Below are 20,051 nucleotides of genomic sequence, written 5' to 3'. Positions count from 1 at the left end.
TTTATAAACCGATAGTACTCGGGGTACGCTGCCTCGTACGCTTCCCTAGCGGCAGCGATAGCGGTTAGTGCTCTATCTAAGGGGCTATTATAACTAGAAGTATATAATAGGTATCGTAGCTAAATACCCTAAGTCGGCTTGATATCGTTCTACTATTTAGCCTTTAAAGATTCGCTAGTAAAGTGAATTTTGAACTCTTCGCGTATTACTAACGCGATCGCTAGTAGATTACTACTACGGAAGTTCTTTCTATATATCTGTTTAGCCTTAGAATCGATCAAACGCCTTAAGAAGAAGTCGATATAAGTGTCCTCGTACTGTAATAATTCGGGGTATTTTGGTATATCCTTTGCCTTCTTCGCGTCGCGTATCGCTTTATACTTTATAGCGGCCTTCGTTTAAGTCGCAGTTCTCGGTTTTTTAACGCCTCGGGGCTTCTTAGTAGCGCTTAGCGGTATAGGCGGTATAATAATATAATAGCAACGGCTAGAAAGAGGTAGATTAAAATAAAATAGACAATAGTAGAACTCGGCCGATACGACGCGTCTAGATAGAGATAATATAGAACGATACGTAGAGGAGGTACGACACGTCTCGGATAATAGTGTATTAAATTAGCTAAGGCAGCAATACAGTCGGTTCTGCGGCGACGACGGCGCGAAGACAAGGGTATCCCTATAGAACTATTGATAGGTGTCTACTCAGCTATCGTTACTATCGACAGATAGACGCTGACGATAATTTCCGACAACTATCGACAATTTAACTATCGACATATCGACAGAGTAGACGGGGCCTAAGGTGAGAACGATTCCACGCCCAGCTGGCGCGATCCGCTTCTATTCTTGTCCTGCGTTGGTAATACCGGCAGCATGTCATAGGCTCACAGCTGCACGTTGCATGCGAGTGTGCAAGGCCGTTGTCACACCTCTTTAGCCGCAGACGCCTTTGGATTCGAGCAGAAATAAGTACGTTGCCGAGGAGGTACGATTGGAGGCGGGAGCCAGCCAGCAGATTTCAGCCTACCTACTTGTAACGTTTCGACAAAAGAGGAGTCAGGACTCATCATACCTCAAGAATAAGTACCTACATGTACCTTACAGTAGCAGAGGGAGGGAGGCAGGGAGGAGGGTATCGAAAAGCACACCTGCAGACTGAATGCAGTTTGCTCACGACGGCGGGAGCTTGCTTCTATTTCGCCGGAGTGAACTGCGGGCCGTAATGGGAATTGATGCTAGATAGCACTAGGTCTTGGGTCCGCATCCATATCTGCAGAGAATGCAGGATTATTGTAGTTTCCATCTTCGCCTCCACCACGAGCAACAGGAATAACAGCAGCAACAGCAGCAGCCACAGTTCATCAGGTGGAAGAGCCGGGGCTGAGCATATCAAATTATCAATTGCTTCACTTTCTTGCGTTTCGATAATCACACTCATCGGGATTCCACCGCCGCTCCTCTGTTCCACCACACGAATTACTGTGGGGGACGCCTCCGGTAGGAAAAAGGACAGGAGGTATTTTGGGAGGTGCCTATCTCCCGAAAAGAGTCGTGCAAGCCATGCGGAAACACCTTCGAGCGGCGCTTTCTGGGACCAAGAGCAACAGCAAAGGAGGCTTCGACAACCCTGGTAAGCATCGCATACCGTTACCAACCCCTCTCCACCACAGACAAACACACGCACACACACACATACACACCTAATCTCTCTCGCTCTCTCTCTTTCTCCCCCGCGTAGGGGCACGCGGCAGCAATATGATCGAGCGTGATTGTGGTTGTCCTATGTACGCCAACAGCAGCGCAGCCGTAGCACGAGCACGCAAACTGTCGGGCAGTAATGAAGCTACTACCACCCTAGTGGGGTCGGGGCGCGAGTCGCGACCTTCGCGACACAACACAATCAAATTGGTTCTGCTGGCCCTGTTACCACAGATTCCTACCTACCTACTATCACGTAGTCATTATCATTTCTGCGACAGAACTCCGCGTACACCAGATTCTTCAGCGGGCGTCCGCTGTTACATCCCTGCTGCGCGTTTCTGGCCGCCTTCATCATTCATTTGCTGGCCGATTGACTCGACACACTGCGCATGTGCTAACACTCTATCGAAGACCTGCCCGTCGCGCCCAGCCCAGCCATCCCGAAAGGCGGCACCGACAACCGGGCCAACACCGCAGCCGCCGCCGCCGCCGCCGCCAGCAGCAGCAGCGACAGCAACAGCAACAGAGTCGGCGACAGCAACAGCAGGCTGATCCGGCCTGTGAGCGCGTCCAACATCATCATCGTCACTTCAGGTTCAGGGAAGAAAGACTGTCGGCAAGACCCTCTAGCGCTTGCCCATAATCTAATTCCTATTAACAGATCTCGGAACGACGCCCCCTCTCACCGATCAAGCGCACTCCGGAAGTGGCCTTTTGCGATCCCAGACAGTACGAAGAGCTGGCGACGGCGGGACTCCTAGCCACAGCGCCAGTACGAGCTCTCATCTTGCCTACTGCTCACCCTACCGCGCAGACGTTTCTTTGTCATCCGAGGTTGACCCGGCAGGCTTCCATCTCCATCCTTGGCCGCACCAAGAGCCCGAGTACTGCCATACTTCGCCCGCCAACCTACCCAGCAGCGCTTCGCCGTCGCTGTCCATGAACACGCACGCAGGAGGTGCGCCGGGCAAGACTTCCTCCGACTCCGGCACCAACGCCGTCGCCCTGGATCGCTGGTCGCAGCGTCGACTGCAGCGGTTGAACACCGAGCAGGGCTTTCGCGAGCAACGGCAGGGTGGACCGACAGTGCTCAGTCCTCCTGCCACCGCTGCCCCCGTCGAGCAGCAAAGCTACATCCAGTCTAGCGGTGGTCCTTCACAGCACACCAACGTGAACGCTCAGCCTCAGCAACCCTTGCACCATCAGCCGCACCCTCAGCAGCAGCAAGCTGCTTACCAGAACTCTCGCACCGCTCCAGGCCTTGTCATACAAACACAGACCTCCACAATCCCTCCACTCAGGTCACCTGCCTTTCAGAGCCAAGCGCAAGCGCACCAGCAGCTGCAGCAGCAGCAGCAACAACAGCAAGAATACACGCCGCCGGAAAGCCACTCTCACTACGTTGCTGACAACGCCGATCGCCCTGCCCTGAATTCAGCGCGAAGCTTCTCGGCGCAGACCGACGACTCGTCTTCCATGTCGAACAATGGTGCTATGGCACAGCCAAAGGCTGTGCGTAATGGCAACAATAGGCAGAGCGTGCACAACGACCTAAGGTCACGCGAAGGATCACACTCTACCCAGGGAAGTCAAATGCCTGCATTCAGTGCGGCAGTGGTCCCTCCTAGTAGCCAAGGGCAACCTTACAAGGGCAATGGTGGACAAACGCAGCAACAACCGCCGCAAGCGCATCAGCAGCAGCAGCAGCACGGCGAGGTCGGCCGAGCCACTCCCCAGCCACTGTCGGTGCCGGACGAGATGAACGACGATGAGGTGTCACAGTTGCTGAAGGACCATAAGGAGCTTCGTAAGACCGGCTTCGCAGTCTTACCGCGCGGGCTTATGCTAACATGTTGAATAGGGGAGAAGTATACAAAGGTCAAGAAGTACTACTTCGAGAAAGAGGATCAAGTCAAGCAACTGCAGAACAGCCTGGCACATCAACGTTTAGCACAATCACGAACATCGCTCGACGATAGCGAGTATACGACACGTTTCAATCGACTCGACGGCTTGGTGGCACAGCTGGCGTTCAGCATACGCAAGAATTGGAAGAGCATACCGCATTGGCTGGTGGGATCGGTCAACAGAGATGCAGTGGTGACAGGAAAACAGGAAATGACCGCCGCTGGCAGAGCATTCATCTCGAACTGGCTGGTCGATGAGGTGTTCCACAAGTACTTCCACCCAGACCTTGAGCCGGCTCTCTCCGCTCAACTCAGGAATATCCAGACCAACATACGTCGGCACGCGCCGCTGGCCCAGAGTGCAGAAGAGGAGGAATATCTGACGTCCAAGGTTGTCAACTGGAGACTGGCAACTCTGGACGGACTTGCAGAGACCCTCCGTTCACCCCAGTGCCCGGAGAATCGGCAACGTCTGACCGACTCCCTCAAGGACGGTCTGGTCTCTTCACTGTCGATGCATCTACAAGACCCACCACCATCTGACCTCGAAGGTGGGGTGCACATGATTATTGAGCTCGTGGTGAGCATCGCCATACATCTCCCGCTTGAAAGTCGAGACGTTGCGATTGAATACTTCCAGCCCGGCCACGGAATCATGGGCGACCAGATGAAGACAGAGTCCGGCATTCCACCTCTTGTAACATCCGTGGCAGACGATCAGACGGAGCGCGCGAGCATGAAGAGCGCCGCGAGCGATGTCACAGACATGACCGATAGCAATGCTGACCAGGGGTCTGGGCGAGGAGGAAAGCGAAGTATGCTGAGCGCCATCACAGGCAAGCCCAAGCCGAGCAAACATGCTGGCGTATCATCTGGCAGCCTAGGTCGGCCAGAGAGTGCTCAAGGTATGAAGGAAGATCAACCACCACGGGTGCGCATGGCAGCTGGCATTGGCGTTTCTGTCCGAGGGCGGTCTATACTCGTAAAGGCGCCCGTCTTCACGACGTGAGAAGCTCTGTAGCATTCCGGCATTAGTCAACCGCAGACAGCACAACAACTGTGGGATAGCATCACGGCTTCTTGGCTATACCGCAGGACAATCTCGCATGCGAGAGATGTTACGATTCGCATCAGCAGCGACATCTGCCTCGAAGTATTCGGTTCTTGACACGAGAATCACGTTCAAGCTTGAATAGAGCACCAGATACCCTTTGCTTTGTTTCGCGGCATATTGATAGTTGGTGCATGGGATGGGATCCAGATGAGAAGCGAAACGGCACTGACGGGATATCTCCACTTATCCAAAGAGTGGAGAACTTGATGCGAATTGAAAAGGGATCAATGGTGTCCTTGCAATGATGGTCAAGCTAGGTAGTGACTCTTCCCTCTTTCTACTGAGGCACAGTCTGGAACGTAAGCGATCGGTGCGGTTCTTGCGCCCCTCGGTTTACTGCGCGGGACGACCGTTGCGGCATTAAGACGCTGCGCTGGGCAGAAAAGGGCAGCTCCTCAACGATGAAAACATAGCTGTGAGAAGGAAGAGCTTGATTCGATCGCTTTGCACAGCTTTCCCTTGATCCTTGCGTGGGGGGCCACACGGCTACACCATATTGTGTGCACCCTCTTTGTCTGCTGCTGACGAGGATCTGCGTCTTGCCCCCCAGCTGGTCACGTCTGACCCCGTTCGTTCTGTCGGGAAAAAAGCAGACGAGAAGAATCTTTTTCGAGGCGAATCTACAATTTCATCGATACCTCCTCCTAATGGCCTCGGTAGTACCTGTACCTGTAGTGACAGCAGCTGAAGACGGAATTCGAGAATTTCTCGCCACGACGTGCGGAGCGCCCTCTGCAGACGCCCACATCTCCGCCGCGGACTTGATCTCCTCTTGTCGTGATGATTATGGTCGAGGAGGTCACAACACAGTATTATTTTTGCCGGTCGCGACGCAAGGCGGCTGTTCGTATACCGTTGTTGTTGTCGTCGTCGTCAGCAGCAGCAGCAGCAGGAGCAGCAGCACGGATCCTGGCGCATCCCGACTCGTGCTTCAGCTGAGAAGCCTTCGATATGCTGTTGTGGGTGCCATTTTACGAGACGCGGCACGAATTTTTCCTCGGTGGGCGCCGAAGTTGATCAGAGATGAGATTTTGGCGCTGGGTGGTGGTTATTTGGGTGATGGGGGGATGATGATACAAGTTTTGGAAATGTCTTTTGTGGGTGGGATGAAGTTTGATGATGTTGTTGGTATGGTACATGAGAAGATGTCTTCTTCTACTTCTTCTACTTCTTTTCCTTCTAGGCTGGGTGAAGTGGTGCTCTCCAAGTTGGAAAATCTGCTTGGCGATATGGCCAGCTTCTTTGCGACTGCCTATTACGAGGGGATCAAACACGAGAAGAAGGAGGAGGAGGAGGAGGAGAAGGATGAGAGCGACGAAGAGAACAGAAGATCATGGCAAAAGCATAAATGTACTGGCATAATCGGATCTTCCATCCCCCAACGACTGCAATCCTTGGAACAACATCTCCCTTCCCCAGAACTCCGCCACATCGCACACATTTCCCGTCAATCGTATGCGCAAGGCACATTGGACATGTTACCAATCGTGCTCAACCACGGAGATTTGTTGCCGTGCAATCTTCTCGTGGATCCCTCCACATGGCATCTCACGGGTGTGGTGGATTGGGCTGAAGCGGAATATTTGCCGTTTGGAATGACTCTCTATGGGATTGAGCATCTGTTGGGTGGATACATGTATCGGGATATGACAGAAATGTCTCCCGGGGGAGAGGGCGGGGGCGGGAAGGATAGTGCTAGTTTTGTGTTTTATCAGGAAGCGAATATGTTGCGTGAGATGTTCTGGAATCAGTTACTTGGTCGGGTTCATGTGTTTCGCAGAAGCGACATGTGGCACGCCATGTGCTTGTCACGTACGATTGGGATTCTCTTGTGGCATGGAATTGCGTGGGATGGTGGGAAGAGGGACCGTGTCGTGGATTATCAGCGTGATGGGGAGGAAGTGTCGTGTCTGGAGCAAATGCTGGGAGTTACTTCTTCTTCTTCTTCGTCACAGTCGAGTAGTGGGCAGGCAGTCTGCGCTGTACAAGACGCATTTTTAGGGTAATTATCGATCTATACATTTATCTACATAATGATGATGATGATGATCAGGACTCCTTCAGACGCTCTCCGCGTAGGAATTTGTCGTTTTTGTTCATTGCTCATCACGCTTCGGCTTGACCAGCCCTAGTGGCTCGGCATCCTTTTTCATTTCTTCCCAGTCTGGTCGAGGGAGCTCGATGCCTTCCGTGACACGAGCATATGTAATACCACCCAGACGAGCGATGGGCCTCAGTACCTGTGTCAAAAAAAAAGAAAAAAATAACGAAGTCAGCGATTGTTGAAGAAAATCAGGGTAGACACATTTCTTCTTCTTCTTCTTCTTCTTTTCAATAGTACTCACAGCTGGATCAAGAATGTTCTTTTCCTTGTTAATTGCATCCTCTCGAGCCCAGAATCTCACACCCTCAATCACAGCGAGCACGCCAGTTTTCTTGCCTGGAGTTGCTCGGCTTTCGAACTCTTGCGTGTTCATCAGCTTGCCTTCGACCGTGAACACGGCTTCTTTCACTCGTGAGGGTTTCACGACTTCGCTCTCGGCGGGAGTCAGACCGGTCAATGCCCACTCGGAAATTCCATATGGTGCGTTGACAGAGGTGGCGTTGGCGGCTTCCAGATAGTGTTCGCTGATGATGTTAATGGTGCACTCTCCCGTGTCTACCAGATTTCGCAAGCTGTCTTTGGCTTGGGACATGCCACCGGCGTAGCCGACAATGAAGACGGGGGGATCGTGGTTGACTACTTGTGTGTAGGAGAATGGTGCCAGGTTCGTCGAGGAGCCGTCCTTGGATCGTGTGCTCACGAATCCTACGGGTCGCGGAATGATGGCGCTGATGAGGAGCTTGTAGTTGAACACGGCAGGTCGTCCTTCTTCGTAAGGATCAATGGAGATGTGTTTCTTGGAAAGACTCTCGCCTCCATCGTTGCCGCCTTGTCCGGGTTTCCAGTTGGGGTCTTTGGTCTGCATGTACCGCCATTTCGATCCTTCGTCCCACGCTGGCCGCGATGCTTCGACTTCTTTGAAGTTGCCGTGCGGGTTACGCTTGATTTCTTTTTCGGCGTCGTACTTTTGCTCGTGAGTTGCCGTGTCGGCCATTTTCTGCTCTGGTTCCCCGGACATGGTTGGTGTTTGTTCCTGTGGGAGGGGGGCGAAGTTGAATAATCTGGGCTCTTCGTATGCTGTGCACAGTATGCAGAGGGTGACTGACTACCTGGCTTCTTTATACCCGTTATGGATGAAAACATGAAGAGGAGGAGAGCTGTATAGATGTAGGTCATTGCTAAGTCAGCACAAGGCGTTCCGCTCAATGGCCCTGTAACGTCATTTGGTAATGGATTTGTTTCCGCGAAGCCGGATCGGCAGCTCCATCTTCTGTTCTCCACCCTTTGGAATAGCCGTCAACCGTTTCTTGTCGGCGATGTGGAGCACTGATGATACCACTATACTGTACATGTCACACCCCACACGCATGTAGTCTCTCCCACAACCCCCTAACTTACATGTAGTAGTCACGAAGAAGCGATTTTTGTTCTTGTCCAACACGGTAAAAAAAGTATGCTCGATCTGGATCCAGCATGTAGCATCGATGTACCCCACCATGGGCGATGGGAGGAATCCAACGCTTGTAGCGGGGTCGTCTTATCGTGACAGGGACCATTCCATCTCATCCAGAGGTCCAGCGCAGTGAGAGTGGGGAAGATACAGGTATCGACCACAACGTATCACAACTTCCGCGCTTGAATGGAGCGAGCCAACATTTTGCGGAGCTGCCAGTCCTTCGAGGAATCTTCCAAGCGGTCAGGAAGCCTACCAGACCTGGCCAAACAAATCAACGACATGGCGACCGAGCCCTTCTCCACCTACCCATTGGGAGACTTCTCTCTTAAGAATGGAGGACTGATACCAGACGCAAGGATCGCGTACAAGTCGTTCGGCAAAGCAGGCAACCCGGCCATCATCTATCCAACGTGAGGTCCCCACTTGACCAACAGAATGCACTTCCTGTCTGATACTGTCCACTGACTTCTGTGCACCATTGTTCAGCTGGTACTCCGGAACGATTGAAGACAATGAGTGGCTTATCGGCACTGACAAGACTTTGAGTCCGGAGAAGTATTTCATCGTGATTGTGGCTTTGTGCGTACACTCTCCATCTGAATGCCCCTACAAGATATCCGAGTCCCGTATTGACTTCTAGTCGCTGGCAGATTTGGGAATGGCCAGTCCAGTAGTCCGTCAAATCGAAAGGAACTTCGCCCGTGGCCGGAAGTCACCTTTTACGACAACGTTCGGGCCCAATACGAGCTTGTCACAAAAAAACTCAATATCAAGCATGCCAAAGCAGTGCTAGGATGGAGTATGGGGGCGGGACAAACAGTGAGTTCCCTTGGACACGACCCATCGTGAGACACAAAAGCCCTAATCCATCACAGTATCAATGGGCCACGCAATACCCTGATTTCATGGATTTCATTGTGCCCTTCTGCGGGTCGGCCAAGACCAGCCTCCACAATCAGTCTATGCTTGAAGGTGTAAAGGTGGCGGTCTTGGGCGGCAAAGGTGCCGCATCCGGCGGAGTGGGGAAGGGCGAGGCCACCATCAACCAATATCGCGCGTGGAGCGATCATGAGAAGGTGGTTGGCTTGAAAGCTCTCGGTCGAGTATATTCTGGCTGGGGCTTCTCTCAAGCATTCTATCGACAGAGACTGTTTGAGAGTGCCCTCGGCTTCAAGGACATCGAGGACTTCATGGTGAACTTCTGGGAAACGTGGGCGTTGTCGAAGGATCCCGATAATATGATTGCAATGCTCTACACCTGGCAGTGTGGCGACGTCTCGCAGCAAGAGCCATACAACGGCGACTTCGATGCTGCAATGAAAGGCATCAAAGCAAAAGCCCTCGTGCTACCGAGCATGACCGATCTATACTTTCGTAAGTTCGTCCCGAAGCAGTCTTACCGATGAATTCTGATGCATTCCCCCAGCTCCCGAGGATAGCGAGGATGAGGTGGCTCGTATGCATCCGGGGATCGGTCAGTGTGTGCCTTTTCAGTCAATCTGGTAAGCTCGATGATATCTCATATCTACATGACGAGACAAACGTGTTGATCCCACCTTTAGGGGACATTGGGCCGGGGGACCTGGACAGTCTACCGAGGATGTGAAGTGGCTTGATCAGCAACTCAAGGACTTCTTCGAGTCTGGCTGAGCTTCGCGACTTCTCACGTGCAGCGGCCTGGTTGCCTGGTTCTGTGTTCTGATGGAATGTCGCATTCTGCTAGGGGAGGCAGCCCTGCTCTGTGCGCGGAAGCGGGCCGTTCGCTTCGTAACGTGGCTTACGGAACTGGGCACCCAGTAAAGCACGTAAACCTCCACACTTTACACCACTTTACTCAATTCTACTAGCGCAGGTCTTGGCGACGGGGACTGCCCCGTCGGCTCCTGCCTCCGGATCTTCAACGCTAAGGTAACTTTCTGTTCTTGCACCTGCCTCAGTAGTGCTTGACTGCCAGCCAGCCTGCCTTGCTGCCATCACTTCAATCCGCACTACATGCGCCAATAATTTGGTATCATTGTGCTTGTGCCGTTGCGCGCAATTGAATACAGCTTTGACATCCGCAAGTATCCATATACCTCGCTGTCGCGCATGCCATCACCGCCCACTCCGCACCAGCGCTTCCGCCGGCCCAAACCTGCATCGCATGCTCCGATGAGGCATTGAGCTCTCCTCACCTCCGCCCTCCCGACTCTTCCTAGTCAACACCACCGCCGCCGCCTCTCCTCGTCTTCGACATGGCATCACAGACCGCCGAATACTTGGGCGTCAGCCCACCACTGTCGACCGAACCTCCCAAGCCGCGCGATAACGAGCTGCACGATCAGTTGCTTGCTGAATTGAAGGCTCAGAACAACTTTGAGTCGCCGGAGGAGACGGCAAAGAGGTTGGTACTATATTTTGCGAGTCTGAAGATGCCGCGCTGATTGCCTTATAGACAAAACGTACTTGTCAAGCTGCAGAAGTTGCTCCTGCAACTTGTTCAGCGAGTCGGCAAGAAGAAAGGTCTCAATCCAGAGCTGCTTAAGGAGGCTGGGGGCAAGATTTTCACTTATGGCAGCTTTCGCCTTGGAGTGTATGGCCCGGGCTCTGATATCGATACCTTGATGCTGAGTCCAAAGCACGTCACTCGTGAGGACTTCTTCGAGTACATGCCCGACATGATACGACAGGCGATACCGGCGGAGGACATTACTGAGCTAGTCCCTGTGCCTGGCATCGGTGTCCCGATCATCAAGACTGAAATAGAGGGCATCTCCATCGATCTCATCTGGTGTACTTTGCACAAGGATCGAGTTCCTCCAAACCTCGAGCTTAACGACAGCGAGCTGCTTCGAGGGCTCAGCGAGACCGATCTCAAGTGCGTCAATGGCACTCGTGTCACGGACAGAATTCTATCGCTAGTACCACAGACAAGAACGTTTCGCATTGCGCTACGTGCGGTCAAGATGTGGGCGCAGAAGCGTGGTCTCTATGGCAATGTGTATGGTTATCCAGGCGGTGTGGCCTACGCCATGATGGTCGCGAGGGTCTGTCAGTTGTATCCAAGAGCTGCCGCTTCGACCATTGTCGCCAAATTCTTCTGGGTTGTCAAGAACTGGCAATGGCCCTCGCCCATCTATCTCCAAGCCCGTGAAAAGGGGCCTTCGCTCAATCAGCAGGAATGGGACCCTCAGAAGAACTTCCGCGACAAGCGACATCTCATGCCAGTGATTACGCCAGCATATCCGGTCATGAATGCCACACATACCATCACGCGCTCGACGAAGGAGGTTCTCATTCGCGAGCTGAATCGTGGCCATGAGATCATGGCCGATATCTACAGCGGCAAAAAACAGTGGCGCGACCTCCTCATTAAGCACGAATTCTTCACTTCGGCATATCAGCACTACATTGTCATTGTGACTGCGTCCAAAACCAAAGATGATCAGCAGGCTTGGGCTGGCCTCGTGACATCACGGCTCAGATTCAAGCTAGTTGAAGGGATAGAGGACAGTGCTGACAAGGTCAATCTTGTGCAGCCATTCAATAAAGGCATTGAGAGGCATCACAAGTGCAAGACTAAGGAGGAGATTGAGAGCGTTCTGGGCGGAGGGCTCGATGGGCTCGTGGAAAAAGCTACTACGACCGAAGAGACTGCAGACGCGAAGCAGCAAGCCGCTGCTGAAGGCGACGCTGATGTCATCAACGACATGGCTGCGACAAACGATGATGCTGAGAGCAAGGACAAGAAGAAGGACGACAGCGAACTGGAGCTGTGGACGACCACTTTCTATCTCGGGATCGAGCTCCTCAAAGGTGAGCAACTGTTTTTACATGGCATGACTGAGAAGACTGACACAGATCCCAGGGGAGAAGAACCTCGACATCTCATATTCAGTCAACGACTTCAAGGGCAATGTGCAGTTATGGCCAGGCTACAATCCAGATGTGCACTCAGTGCAGATCAAGTACTATCGCGAGTATGCTGTCACCGATGTGCCATGCCTTCGCTGTTCGCTAATTCAACCTCAGTTATCAGCTGCCACCTGACCTTTTCTCGGAAGGTGAAAAGCGACCTGTGAGGAAGATCAAGAAATCGAAGAAAGAAAATTTGGAAAAGAAGCGTAGCGTCTCGAATGCAGGCCTGGACGTGAGTGATCGAGCCGCACAGTCAGCCAAAAGAACCGCTGGCCCAACCATCCCGCCTTAACATTCGACGAGAAGCTAACTACTGATGTCTGAACTATAGGAGAACCAGAATCCTGCTAAGCGCCGACAGTCTGGTCCAGTGAATGGGACCGGCACGCCCATTACCAACGGCGCTGCTGGTTGAAAGCCTGGTGAAGGCTTCTTCGCGTCATTTTGGTTAGGATGTTCTTAACCCCAGTACTCTAACATCACTACCTAGCCCAGGATCTTGTCGACAACCAAGCTGCGGCTCAGAATGGCCATTTTGACGGAAACCACGCCACTGGCCAGTTCAATGCAGTCGCCAAGCTCTTTTCGCGGACTATCAGCGCTCCGCGTTTGTCGAAAAGCCTGAAGCGGGGGGTACCAATTCCTCCCGGATGGCAGATAACAATATGATTAAGGTAAGGCGTCTCCCTCCCGTGGAGGTTAGTAATACGAACGACGCAATAGGGAAAAGAAAACGACAAAAAAAGAGCATACGGGACCAGGTCAATGGAGCGCACAGCATCAGTCATCCTTGTTCGGCGTCGCTCATATGTTGAAGCCGGATAGATGAATTGATGGAGAGGTAACAGCGCGTAGGCGGAAACTCTACTATCGTATTGCCTTCTTTATGTAGGGTGGTCGAATCAATCACGTTGATCGAGGTCTACGGACCTCATTTTTCTAGTGATACTCCTTTTCTCTTCTCTACCTTGGGTTCGTCAGTTGTCACAGCGGCCCAGATTCTCCTCGTACAATTCACATCAAGCACCTCGTTGTACCTACCATCTTACCTAAGGTACCTGTAGTTAGTACCTACCTTGGATCTCTAGTCATGAATATTGTCTGCCGCTGGTGCGAGTCAGCGACGGGCTATATGTTAGCAATTGTATTAAGTATTAAGTATTATTTTGGTTACATGTGGTGATGAAGTGACTGGGAGGGAGGTCATTATGATGATTATGATGTGCATGTATACAGGTACGCAATGTGCGTCGTGCGAATGGATTGGAGGTACTTTAATGTACCTAGGTACATGTGGTTGTGCCGTCGTGATATGACCAGGTAAGGTAGGTAGTGCAGAGAAGATGTTGAGATTGAGTTTTGTCTTTTGATAAAAAGAAAAGGTGGACCGTGGAAGCGTTTCAAGCGGGCTGTTTTCTTGCGGGAGAGATTGTGCAAAATGAAGAAGGAGCTTTTTTCTTTTTTTTTTCTCTTCAGGAATTATGAGGATGGTCAGTGCTCTAGTGGTTGTGGCGTGCGATATAGGACCCTCTCTCCTGGAGAACAGGTCCGGGCGGACAATGATCGTTCGTTTGTCGGAGCTGAATAATGAACGTGCTGTCCGAGCGTACCTTAGATATAAATCCCCATTTGGCGACGTTGGCTGTGTGGAAATATCTTCTCCCTCGAATAGATTCTTTCATTCCCGTTCCAATGTCCGGATTTGTGTATTATTCCAAAGTGGAAAGCGCAGGGTGGCTGGAGAGAGATGAGATGGAAAAGATGAGTAGCCGAAAGGGGATGGGATAGGTTAGCGTAGATGGAAGGTGACAGCTACAACCAACTCCGGTACGCCACCAGCCGAGATTCTGCATGTCAGGTATATACACAACTACGCCACCATCTCCTTACCTGACTGACTCATGTCCCTCGGGATGGACGCTGAGATGACATGTCCTTATAAGAGCTGGACAGTACCTCCTAGAGGTACCTCCTACCTAGTAGGTAGATGCCATGTGCTGGGAGGTACGAGTGTCGGCGGCAATGATCGTCGTCGCCAGCCCGAGACCGTGTGGTTGGAGCTGCCATTCCTTTCTCGCGCGAATGGCCCTTCGTGGGCACTGCCAAGAGTTTGTGGGGAGGTGGAGAGGAGTAGAGGTGGAGGTGGTGGTATGAAACTATGAATGATGATGATGAAGATGATGATGATGATGATGTCGAGCGGACAACACTCCGCCACCACAGGGTACAGTAGTATAGAACTACCAGGTACCGAGACCGACAGGACGAAATGTACGCTTTGACGTCGACCACGTCTGGTGGTGAATACAGCGGTTGGCGGTGGCGAAGGGAAGTGTCCGTCTCAGCTGTCGCCATGAAACAGACAGTCCTCCTGCTCATGAGAATAAGCTTCGCAGCACACATAACAATCGGGATGTCTGTCGAACTGGATCATCTGGATGGCTTCTCTGCAGTCGATGATGAGGGCCAAGCAAGGCATCGCAGGATCATAGTAAGAATTAAATCATAATAATAGGACGGGGAGTGGGCACTAGTAGTGGAGTTGTCGCTAGTTTCGCAGATGGAGAGTGGTTCGAGGCTTCGCCATCGTAGCGTCAAGCGTGTACAGAACTACAGGTACTCGACCGGACTGATGAGGGGGGCGGCCGGTCGTCCCCACGGATCCTGGCGTCGATTCAACATTCAATCATCCATCTGCAACGCGAGCGCGAGACGGCGGTGGCATCTGCAATTCAATTCTGCACTTCTATACTGCGCTGCGCATTATCGACCATCACCGCCCTCGAACTCGCACTCGCACTCCCGTCAACCGTCGTGTTGGATCCCCTTCCCTTCCCTTCCCGCCAACCGCCATCACACACCGACGTCGACGCCCACTTCGGTCTGCATCGCTACCAACTACCCTGACTGAGTGAATGAGGTGCTAGGGAGGAGCTCGTAAGGCACCTACCTACCTGACCTTACCTTACCTACACCTACCTAGTCCTACAGCCTACAGGTACTCACCACCGACTCTCATTAGGTCAGGTCAGGTATTCTTGGCCTCAGCTTCCACGACAGGCTCCTCGACAAGCCCTCACCCGGCCGTATCCTCACGAATCTCGCTTCTCGCTTGCTGCTGGCGCACCCGGCCGCCACCACTCCGTCAGCACGACGCGACACACGGCGCCGGCTGCCCTTCCACCCTCGCACGCACGTCCGCCAGCCCGCCCGTCCGCCTGCACGACTTCTTCCCCGACACGGCCGAGGGGGCGCACCGTCTGCTGCACTGACACTGTGAGCACTCTACTTGGCACCACCCCAGCGGCAGAGTCCCTACCTTACCTCTCTCAGGTAGTCTCACGCAGACACGCTACTACCTCCCTCCCCTCGTGCTTGTCCGTTTGTCTGCCTGTCTGCCTGTCTCCCTGCCTGCCTGCCTGCCTGTCTGTCTGCCTGCTTGCCGGTTTTGCGGCGCAACTCCGCCCGCTCCTTCTGGCTTGATCTCCTGAAGTCTCGCGCACGAGGCTGCTTCCCATGATAGGCTCCTTCCTATGTCCTCCTCCATAAACCAGCGTTTCAAGCGACTAGTCGGATCGACACGCAGAAGCAGCAGCAACAGCGTCGCGGGCAGCCAGAGCTCCAACGCCGGCAGCACCACCAACCTCGCCGCGCCGACACAGCGCGTCTCACCCAGTCGCGGCGGAGTCAGTCCATCGCCCCTCACCCTCCCCAACGGCTCCGCTCCCACCTCCAATCCCGCCGCCGCTCCCTCCGACGACAGCACCGGCACCGCTGTCGCTGCCGCCGCCGCCGCCACCAGCACCGCTGCATCGCCTTCGTCGACGCCGCCGCCCAGCGGAGTCACGCGCAATTCGGCTCAGCTGACTGCCACCCCCAACGGCTCCGCGACCCAGCAGCCTGCGTCCTCGGCCTCGTCGACTTCGCTTGCCATGAACCCGAACCAGCAGCCCACACCGCTCGGTCGCCCGCCATCATACCAGTACGCCAACCAGGGAGGGACATTGGGAGCTCCAGGGCATCCTAATCAAGGCAGGCCGTCGAGTCCGATGCCTCCTCCACCGATCAACACCGGCGCTGGGCATGCGTACGCTCCTCAACACCAGCAGCAGCTCTACACCCAGCCTGCGCCACCCGGATATCCCATGGGGCAGCCTCCACAGGGACATCAGCCATATGGCTACGGGCCACAGGCGGTACAAGGCCCGCACTCGTATAATCGCGGGCCAGCCGAAGTGCAAGGTGACAATTCGCGAAGCAAAGCTCAGCTCATTGTCGGCATCGATTTTGTGAGTCGCCTTTACCCGGCACCTTGGGGACACGACTGACAATGGACGTAGGGGACCACATTCTCGGGTGTCGCATTCGCGTTTGCTACCAACACTGAAGCCAAAGAGGATATCATCGTCGAGTGGCCAGGTGCTGGTACACAAACGAAACAGAAGGTGAGACACAGCTCCTGCGCGGCATCTCAGCCCTCTGCTGACCCGTGCCTAGATTCCTACAGTTCTCTACTACGACCAGCACCAGCAAGTGGTGGGCTGGGGCCCAGACATCGCCGAAGCACTGGCACCTACGGGCTATCCCAAGCCAGGCGTGCAGAAAGTGGAATGGTTCAAGCTCCAGCTCATGCTCTCCGGCAACACATATATCGACCCAATCAACCTTCCGCCGCTTCCGCCGGGAAAGTCTGAGATTGATGTCGCAGCAGACTACCTGTTTAAGCTTCGACAAGCTATGCGTAATTCGCTACAGAAAACGTTGGGCGAGGTGTTCAACAGAGAAGAGCGGAACATCAAATACTTCTTGACGGTACCAGCCATTTGGAACGATGCCGGCAAGGCGGCGACAAGGGCAGCGGCTATTCAAGCGGGATTCTTGCGAGACGAGAATGACAATCGGCTGACTCTGATTTCGGAGCCAGAAGCCGCAGCCATGTTCTGCGCGAAGACGGGCCTGCTCAACCTCAAAGTACACGACGCGGTGCTCATTGTCGATTGTGGTGGTGGTACGGTCGATCTGATCGCATACGAAGTCGAAGAAGAGTCCCCATTCACTGTTGCTGAATGTACTGCTGGATCTGGTGACTCTTGTGGATCTACGGCACTCAATCGAAACTTCTCCAACATCCTGCGAGCAAAGATTCGAAAGATGAAACTTCCCGATGGATCCAAAACTGCTGGCAAGGTCTACGCCAAGTGCATCATGGACTTCGAGAACCGGATCAAGGCCGATTTCCGTAACAATGGGCAGAAATGGGCTGTGGACGTGGGAATCGAAGCCGAGTTCCCAGAGGCCGGCATTGAGGAAGGCTACATGACATTCACTAATGAGGAAATCCTGCAATGCTTTGAGCCAGTGGTCAATCGGATCCTGGAACTCGTTCGCAATCAGATCATTGCGATTCAAGCGCAGAACAGATCGTTACAGGTCAGCATACTCAGCTACCACATAACCGGTTAAGCCAATTCGCTAACTCTTCCGCAGAACGTGCTCGTTGTTGGTGGTTTTGGTGCTTCGGAGTACCTTTTCCAGCAGATTAAGCTCCATGTGCCTCCGCAATTCCAGAACAAGGTCGTCCGACCCATGGATTCCGTTGCAGCCATCGTCAAAGGAGCTGTTACAGCTGGCATTACGGAGCGCGTTGTCACTTCGCGTGTGGCGAGAAGACATTACCTCATGGCTACTCTGCAGCCATTCAAGGAAGGCCATCATCCAGAGCAATACCGTGTGCCTTCGCTTGATGGTAAGGACCGCTGCAAGTACACGCGACAAATCTTCGTCCAGAAAGGCCAACGAGTCAAGATTGGCGAGCCAGTCAAGGTCTCGTTCTTCCGACAGGTGGCCCCAGGCGCAACACTGATGTATGAAGATGTGCTTTATGCCTGTGACGAGGATGTCTGCCCTGAATATACCAAGGATCCACGTAAGTTGCATACTGTTTGTTGCGCAAGCGATGTGCGTCAGAGATCGTGGGCGTAAGCTGACCACAGTGATAGGCATCAAGGAAGTTGTCACCCTGACATCCGATCTGAGCAGAAAAAATCTCGAGAAAGATTTTGAGCGCATGGACACTCCGCAAGGTACTTTCTATCGTGTGTACTTCGATATCTACCTCACTCTGGACGGCTCCGAATTCAGTGCTGAGCTGGTCTGCCAAGGCGAAGTCATGGGCCGCTGCTCTGCCCGGTTTCGATAGGCCATTATACCTGGGCAAGGACCACAGCACGCGGCGTCTGGGAGCGGATCGTGCAGTCAAAAAGTTGTTCCGGAGGCCATCACCGGACTATAATGATACTGATGCAGTCGAATACCTTGGGTTGAGTAGGCTACCGGGAGCCAAGACCAGTATTTGCCGGGCAGCTGCCGAATGACAGCAAAAGCGGCGGCACAAGTCCAAGTATGGGTGTGCTTGTCTGTCTGTTCTACGAAACGCTTCACAGTCGCGACAACGCTAGCGGGACTGGGCGTTGGACAACCTATACATCTTGACTATACAGCGCAGGCATAGCGGAGGATAATGATGCGGCAATTTTGGAACGAGTATCTATGTAGAGAGCTTATTATTGTAGCGGTGGATTTTTCTTTTGCGAGTACTTGGCACTTTTTGCGCCCTTATGCTGTGACTAGACAGGTCCAAGGAGATGATGAACGCTCTCGCCACCTCCTGCTGAGTGAGCCTCGGGTCTCGTCTTTCGTGGGCGGTGCCACACAGCGTCATATTGGATCCCTCCTACTATATATCTGTATTATTCATGCACAGTCCAGTCCATGCACGCACATGACTTTTTTCTTTTGGTTTCCACGTCAACTACCTTACAACAAGACAATCTCCACAGCGTATTCGTATTCGAGGAAATGTCTCATTTCCTATAGCTTGAACATTTGCTGTAGTGCGTCGTGGAGTATACTGACGTTGTAATCAATCAACACACGCTTTTGAGCAGTGCTTCCCTGTCCCATGACACATATCAGAGAGAGATAGCTGTTTGGTTCGCAGAAAGCGCCGTCAGCATACGCTTTAGTTGAGTTGTTTGGGTGGATGGGAGGTAAGATGGGAAAACGTACTCGTTAATCTCTCGCGCATAGATGTAGGTATCCCCACTTTTGTCGTACGTGATTAGACTTTCGCCTACTGCTTCACTTGTCGTGTTGCTGTTGTTCTTGTTGTTGTGGTTGCTCTCGTCCGGGGGATGAGTCTCACGAGTATTACTACGACTACCACTCTGCCAGCCATAGATCTGCTTAATGTCTACAATGACATCCACATAGTCTGCGCAGACCTCGTAGTCCTTTAGGAAAGTGGGACTCGTATCTGTCGCCATGTAGATTTTGGAGACTGTGTCGAACAGGTATGCCTTTTGGATTCTGCAGGCTGAGCAGAGCTTGTTCAATAGTGACTCCATGGCGGGAAGTTGTGGGAGAAGTTTTTGTACAACTTTGCTCATGGCTTCGTAGATGGAGTGGTCGAATATGCTGGTGAGGTAGAATGCCACGGGCCGGTTTGCGTAACCGGCATCAGAGAGCTCGTCTTGGACGCGTTGGCGCACGTCACGGAAGGTGCCGTATTTGTATTCTTCTGATAGACCGTCGGTTTTGTGGATGAAGACTTCGAAATTGATGCGCGGATAATTGTCCATGACGAAACCGGCCGTTTTGATCAGTTGGTCAATGGACTGGAAGTACTCGTCTTGCATGTCGATGACCCATATGATGGCTCCTGCGTTTCCAAAGACTGCTTCCCGATCGAAATCAGGCGAGATGAGTTGCATGTGGGGTGGCACTTCTAACGACTCAAACTTCATGAATGACTCCATCGTCGCGGCTTCGATTCGTTCGGACGGAGTGAGGTAAAGGGTCTCTGCAGGAGAGA

At 53.0% G+C, this 20,051-nt stretch overlaps 7 protein-coding genes across 7 annotated transcripts; 5 read left to right on the top strand and 2 right to left on the bottom strand.

The window, feature by feature from the left end:
• Positions 1 to 1,957: 1,957 nt before the first annotated feature.
• Positions 1,958 to 6,719, top strand: SEPMUDRAFT_123886 (uncharacterized protein). The gene is made up of 3 exons (XM_016901868.1): positions 1,958 to 2,300; positions 2,362 to 3,507; positions 3,562 to 6,719. Exons 2-3 carry the CDS (start codon positions 2,640 to 2,642, stop codon positions 4,614 to 4,616), a joined length of 1,923 nt encoding a protein of 640 aa, XP_016763765.1. The 5' UTR covers positions 1,958 to 2,300; positions 2,362 to 2,639; the 3' UTR covers positions 4,617 to 6,719.
• SEPMUDRAFT_39168 (uncharacterized protein) lies at positions 5,369 to 6,727 on the top strand (the record flags this gene model as incomplete). Its single annotated transcript, XM_016908735.1, has 2 exons — positions 5,369 to 5,868; positions 5,905 to 6,727. The coding sequence occupies 2 exons, from the start codon at positions 5,369 to 5,371 to the stop codon at positions 6,725 to 6,727; spliced, it is 1,323 nt and encodes a 440-aa protein (XP_016763764.1).
• On the bottom strand, positions 6,690 to 7,942 carry SEPMUDRAFT_147468 (uncharacterized protein). The gene is made up of 2 exons (XM_016904317.1): positions 7,067 to 7,942; positions 6,690 to 6,961 (listed from the first exon to the last, which is right to left on the bottom strand). Exons 1-2 carry the CDS (start codon positions 7,841 to 7,843, stop codon positions 6,818 to 6,820), a joined length of 921 nt encoding a protein of 306 aa, XP_016763763.1. The 5' UTR covers positions 7,844 to 7,942; the 3' UTR covers positions 6,690 to 6,817.
• Positions 7,943 to 8,252: 310 nt separating this feature from the next.
• Positions 8,253 to 10,130, top strand: SEPMUDRAFT_147467 (alpha/beta-hydrolase). The gene is made up of 6 exons (XM_016904316.1): positions 8,253 to 8,691; positions 8,768 to 8,860; positions 8,932 to 9,100; positions 9,157 to 9,655; positions 9,708 to 9,783; positions 9,844 to 10,130. Exons 1-6 carry the CDS (start codon positions 8,465 to 8,467, stop codon positions 9,929 to 9,931), a joined length of 1,152 nt encoding a protein of 383 aa, XP_016763762.1. The 5' UTR covers positions 8,253 to 8,464; the 3' UTR covers positions 9,932 to 10,130.
• A 385-nt stretch (positions 10,131 to 10,515) lies between these two features.
• SEPMUDRAFT_60694 (Poly(A) polymerase) lies at positions 10,516 to 13,085 on the top strand (the record flags this gene model as incomplete). Its single annotated transcript, XM_016909536.1, has 5 exons — positions 10,516 to 10,664; positions 10,716 to 12,076; positions 12,129 to 12,240; positions 12,293 to 12,410; positions 12,510 to 13,085. The coding sequence occupies 5 exons, from the start codon at positions 10,516 to 10,518 to the stop codon at positions 12,591 to 12,593; spliced, it is 1,824 nt and encodes a 607-aa protein (XP_016763761.1). The 3' UTR covers positions 12,594 to 13,085.
• Positions 13,086 to 16,227: 3,142 nt separating this feature from the next.
• On the top strand, positions 16,228 to 18,377 carry SEPMUDRAFT_38102 (actin-like ATPase domain-containing protein; the record flags this gene model as incomplete). The annotated part of the gene is made up of 5 exons (XM_016908694.1): positions 16,228 to 16,467; positions 16,519 to 16,623; positions 16,676 to 17,608; positions 17,666 to 18,104; positions 18,178 to 18,377. The coding sequence occupies 5 exons, from the start codon at positions 16,228 to 16,230 to the stop codon at positions 18,375 to 18,377; spliced, it is 1,917 nt and encodes a 638-aa protein (XP_016763760.1).
• A 671-nt stretch (positions 18,378 to 19,048) lies between these two features.
• SEPMUDRAFT_139323 (Gtr1/RagA G protein) lies at positions 19,049 to 19,995 on the bottom strand (the record flags this gene model as incomplete). Its single annotated transcript, XM_016902900.1, has 2 exons — positions 19,049 to 19,163; positions 19,247 to 19,995. The coding sequence occupies 2 exons, from the start codon at positions 19,993 to 19,995 to the stop codon at positions 19,049 to 19,051; spliced, it is 864 nt and encodes a 287-aa protein (XP_016763759.1).
• Between the last annotated feature and the right edge of the window lie 56 nt (positions 19,996 to 20,051).

The sequence above is a fragment of the Sphaerulina musiva genome (genome assembly GCF_000320565.1).
Source record: "Sphaerulina musiva SO2202 unplaced genomic scaffold SEPMUscaffold_2, whole genome shotgun sequence".
NCBI classification, from domain to species: domain Eukaryota; kingdom Fungi; phylum Ascomycota; class Dothideomycetes; order Mycosphaerellales; family Mycosphaerellaceae; genus Sphaerulina; species Sphaerulina musiva.
The sequence above is the reverse complement of the archived record's forward strand: the minus strand, read 5'-3'. Positions and strand labels throughout refer to the sequence as shown.

Coding starts and splice junctions, on each gene's coding strand:
- SEPMUDRAFT_123886 (XM_016901868.1), top strand. CDS start 2,640: ATGAACACGCACGCAGGAGGTGCGCCGGGCAAGACTTCCTCCGACTCC. Junction 3,508..3,561: donor GAAGGACCATAAGGAGCTTC/GTAAGACCGGCT, acceptor CATGTTGAATAG/GGGAGAAGTATACAAAGGTC.
- SEPMUDRAFT_147468 (XM_016904317.1), bottom strand. CDS start 7,843: ATGTCCGGGGAACCAGAGCAGAAAATGGCCGACACGGCAACTCACGAG. Junction 6,962..7,066: donor AGAACATTCTTGATCCAGCT/GTGAGTACTATT, acceptor TTTTTGACACAG/GTACTGAGGCCCATCGCTCG.
- SEPMUDRAFT_147467 (XM_016904316.1), top strand. CDS start 8,465: ATGGAGCGAGCCAACATTTTGCGGAGCTGCCAGTCCTTCGAGGAATCT. Junction 8,861..8,931: donor TTCATCGTGATTGTGGCTTT/GTGCGTACACTC, acceptor AGTCGCTGGCAG/ATTTGGGAATGGCCAGTCCA. Junction 9,101..9,156: donor GTATGGGGGCGGGACAAACA/GTGAGTTCCCTT, acceptor AATCCATCACAG/TATCAATGGGCCACGCAATA.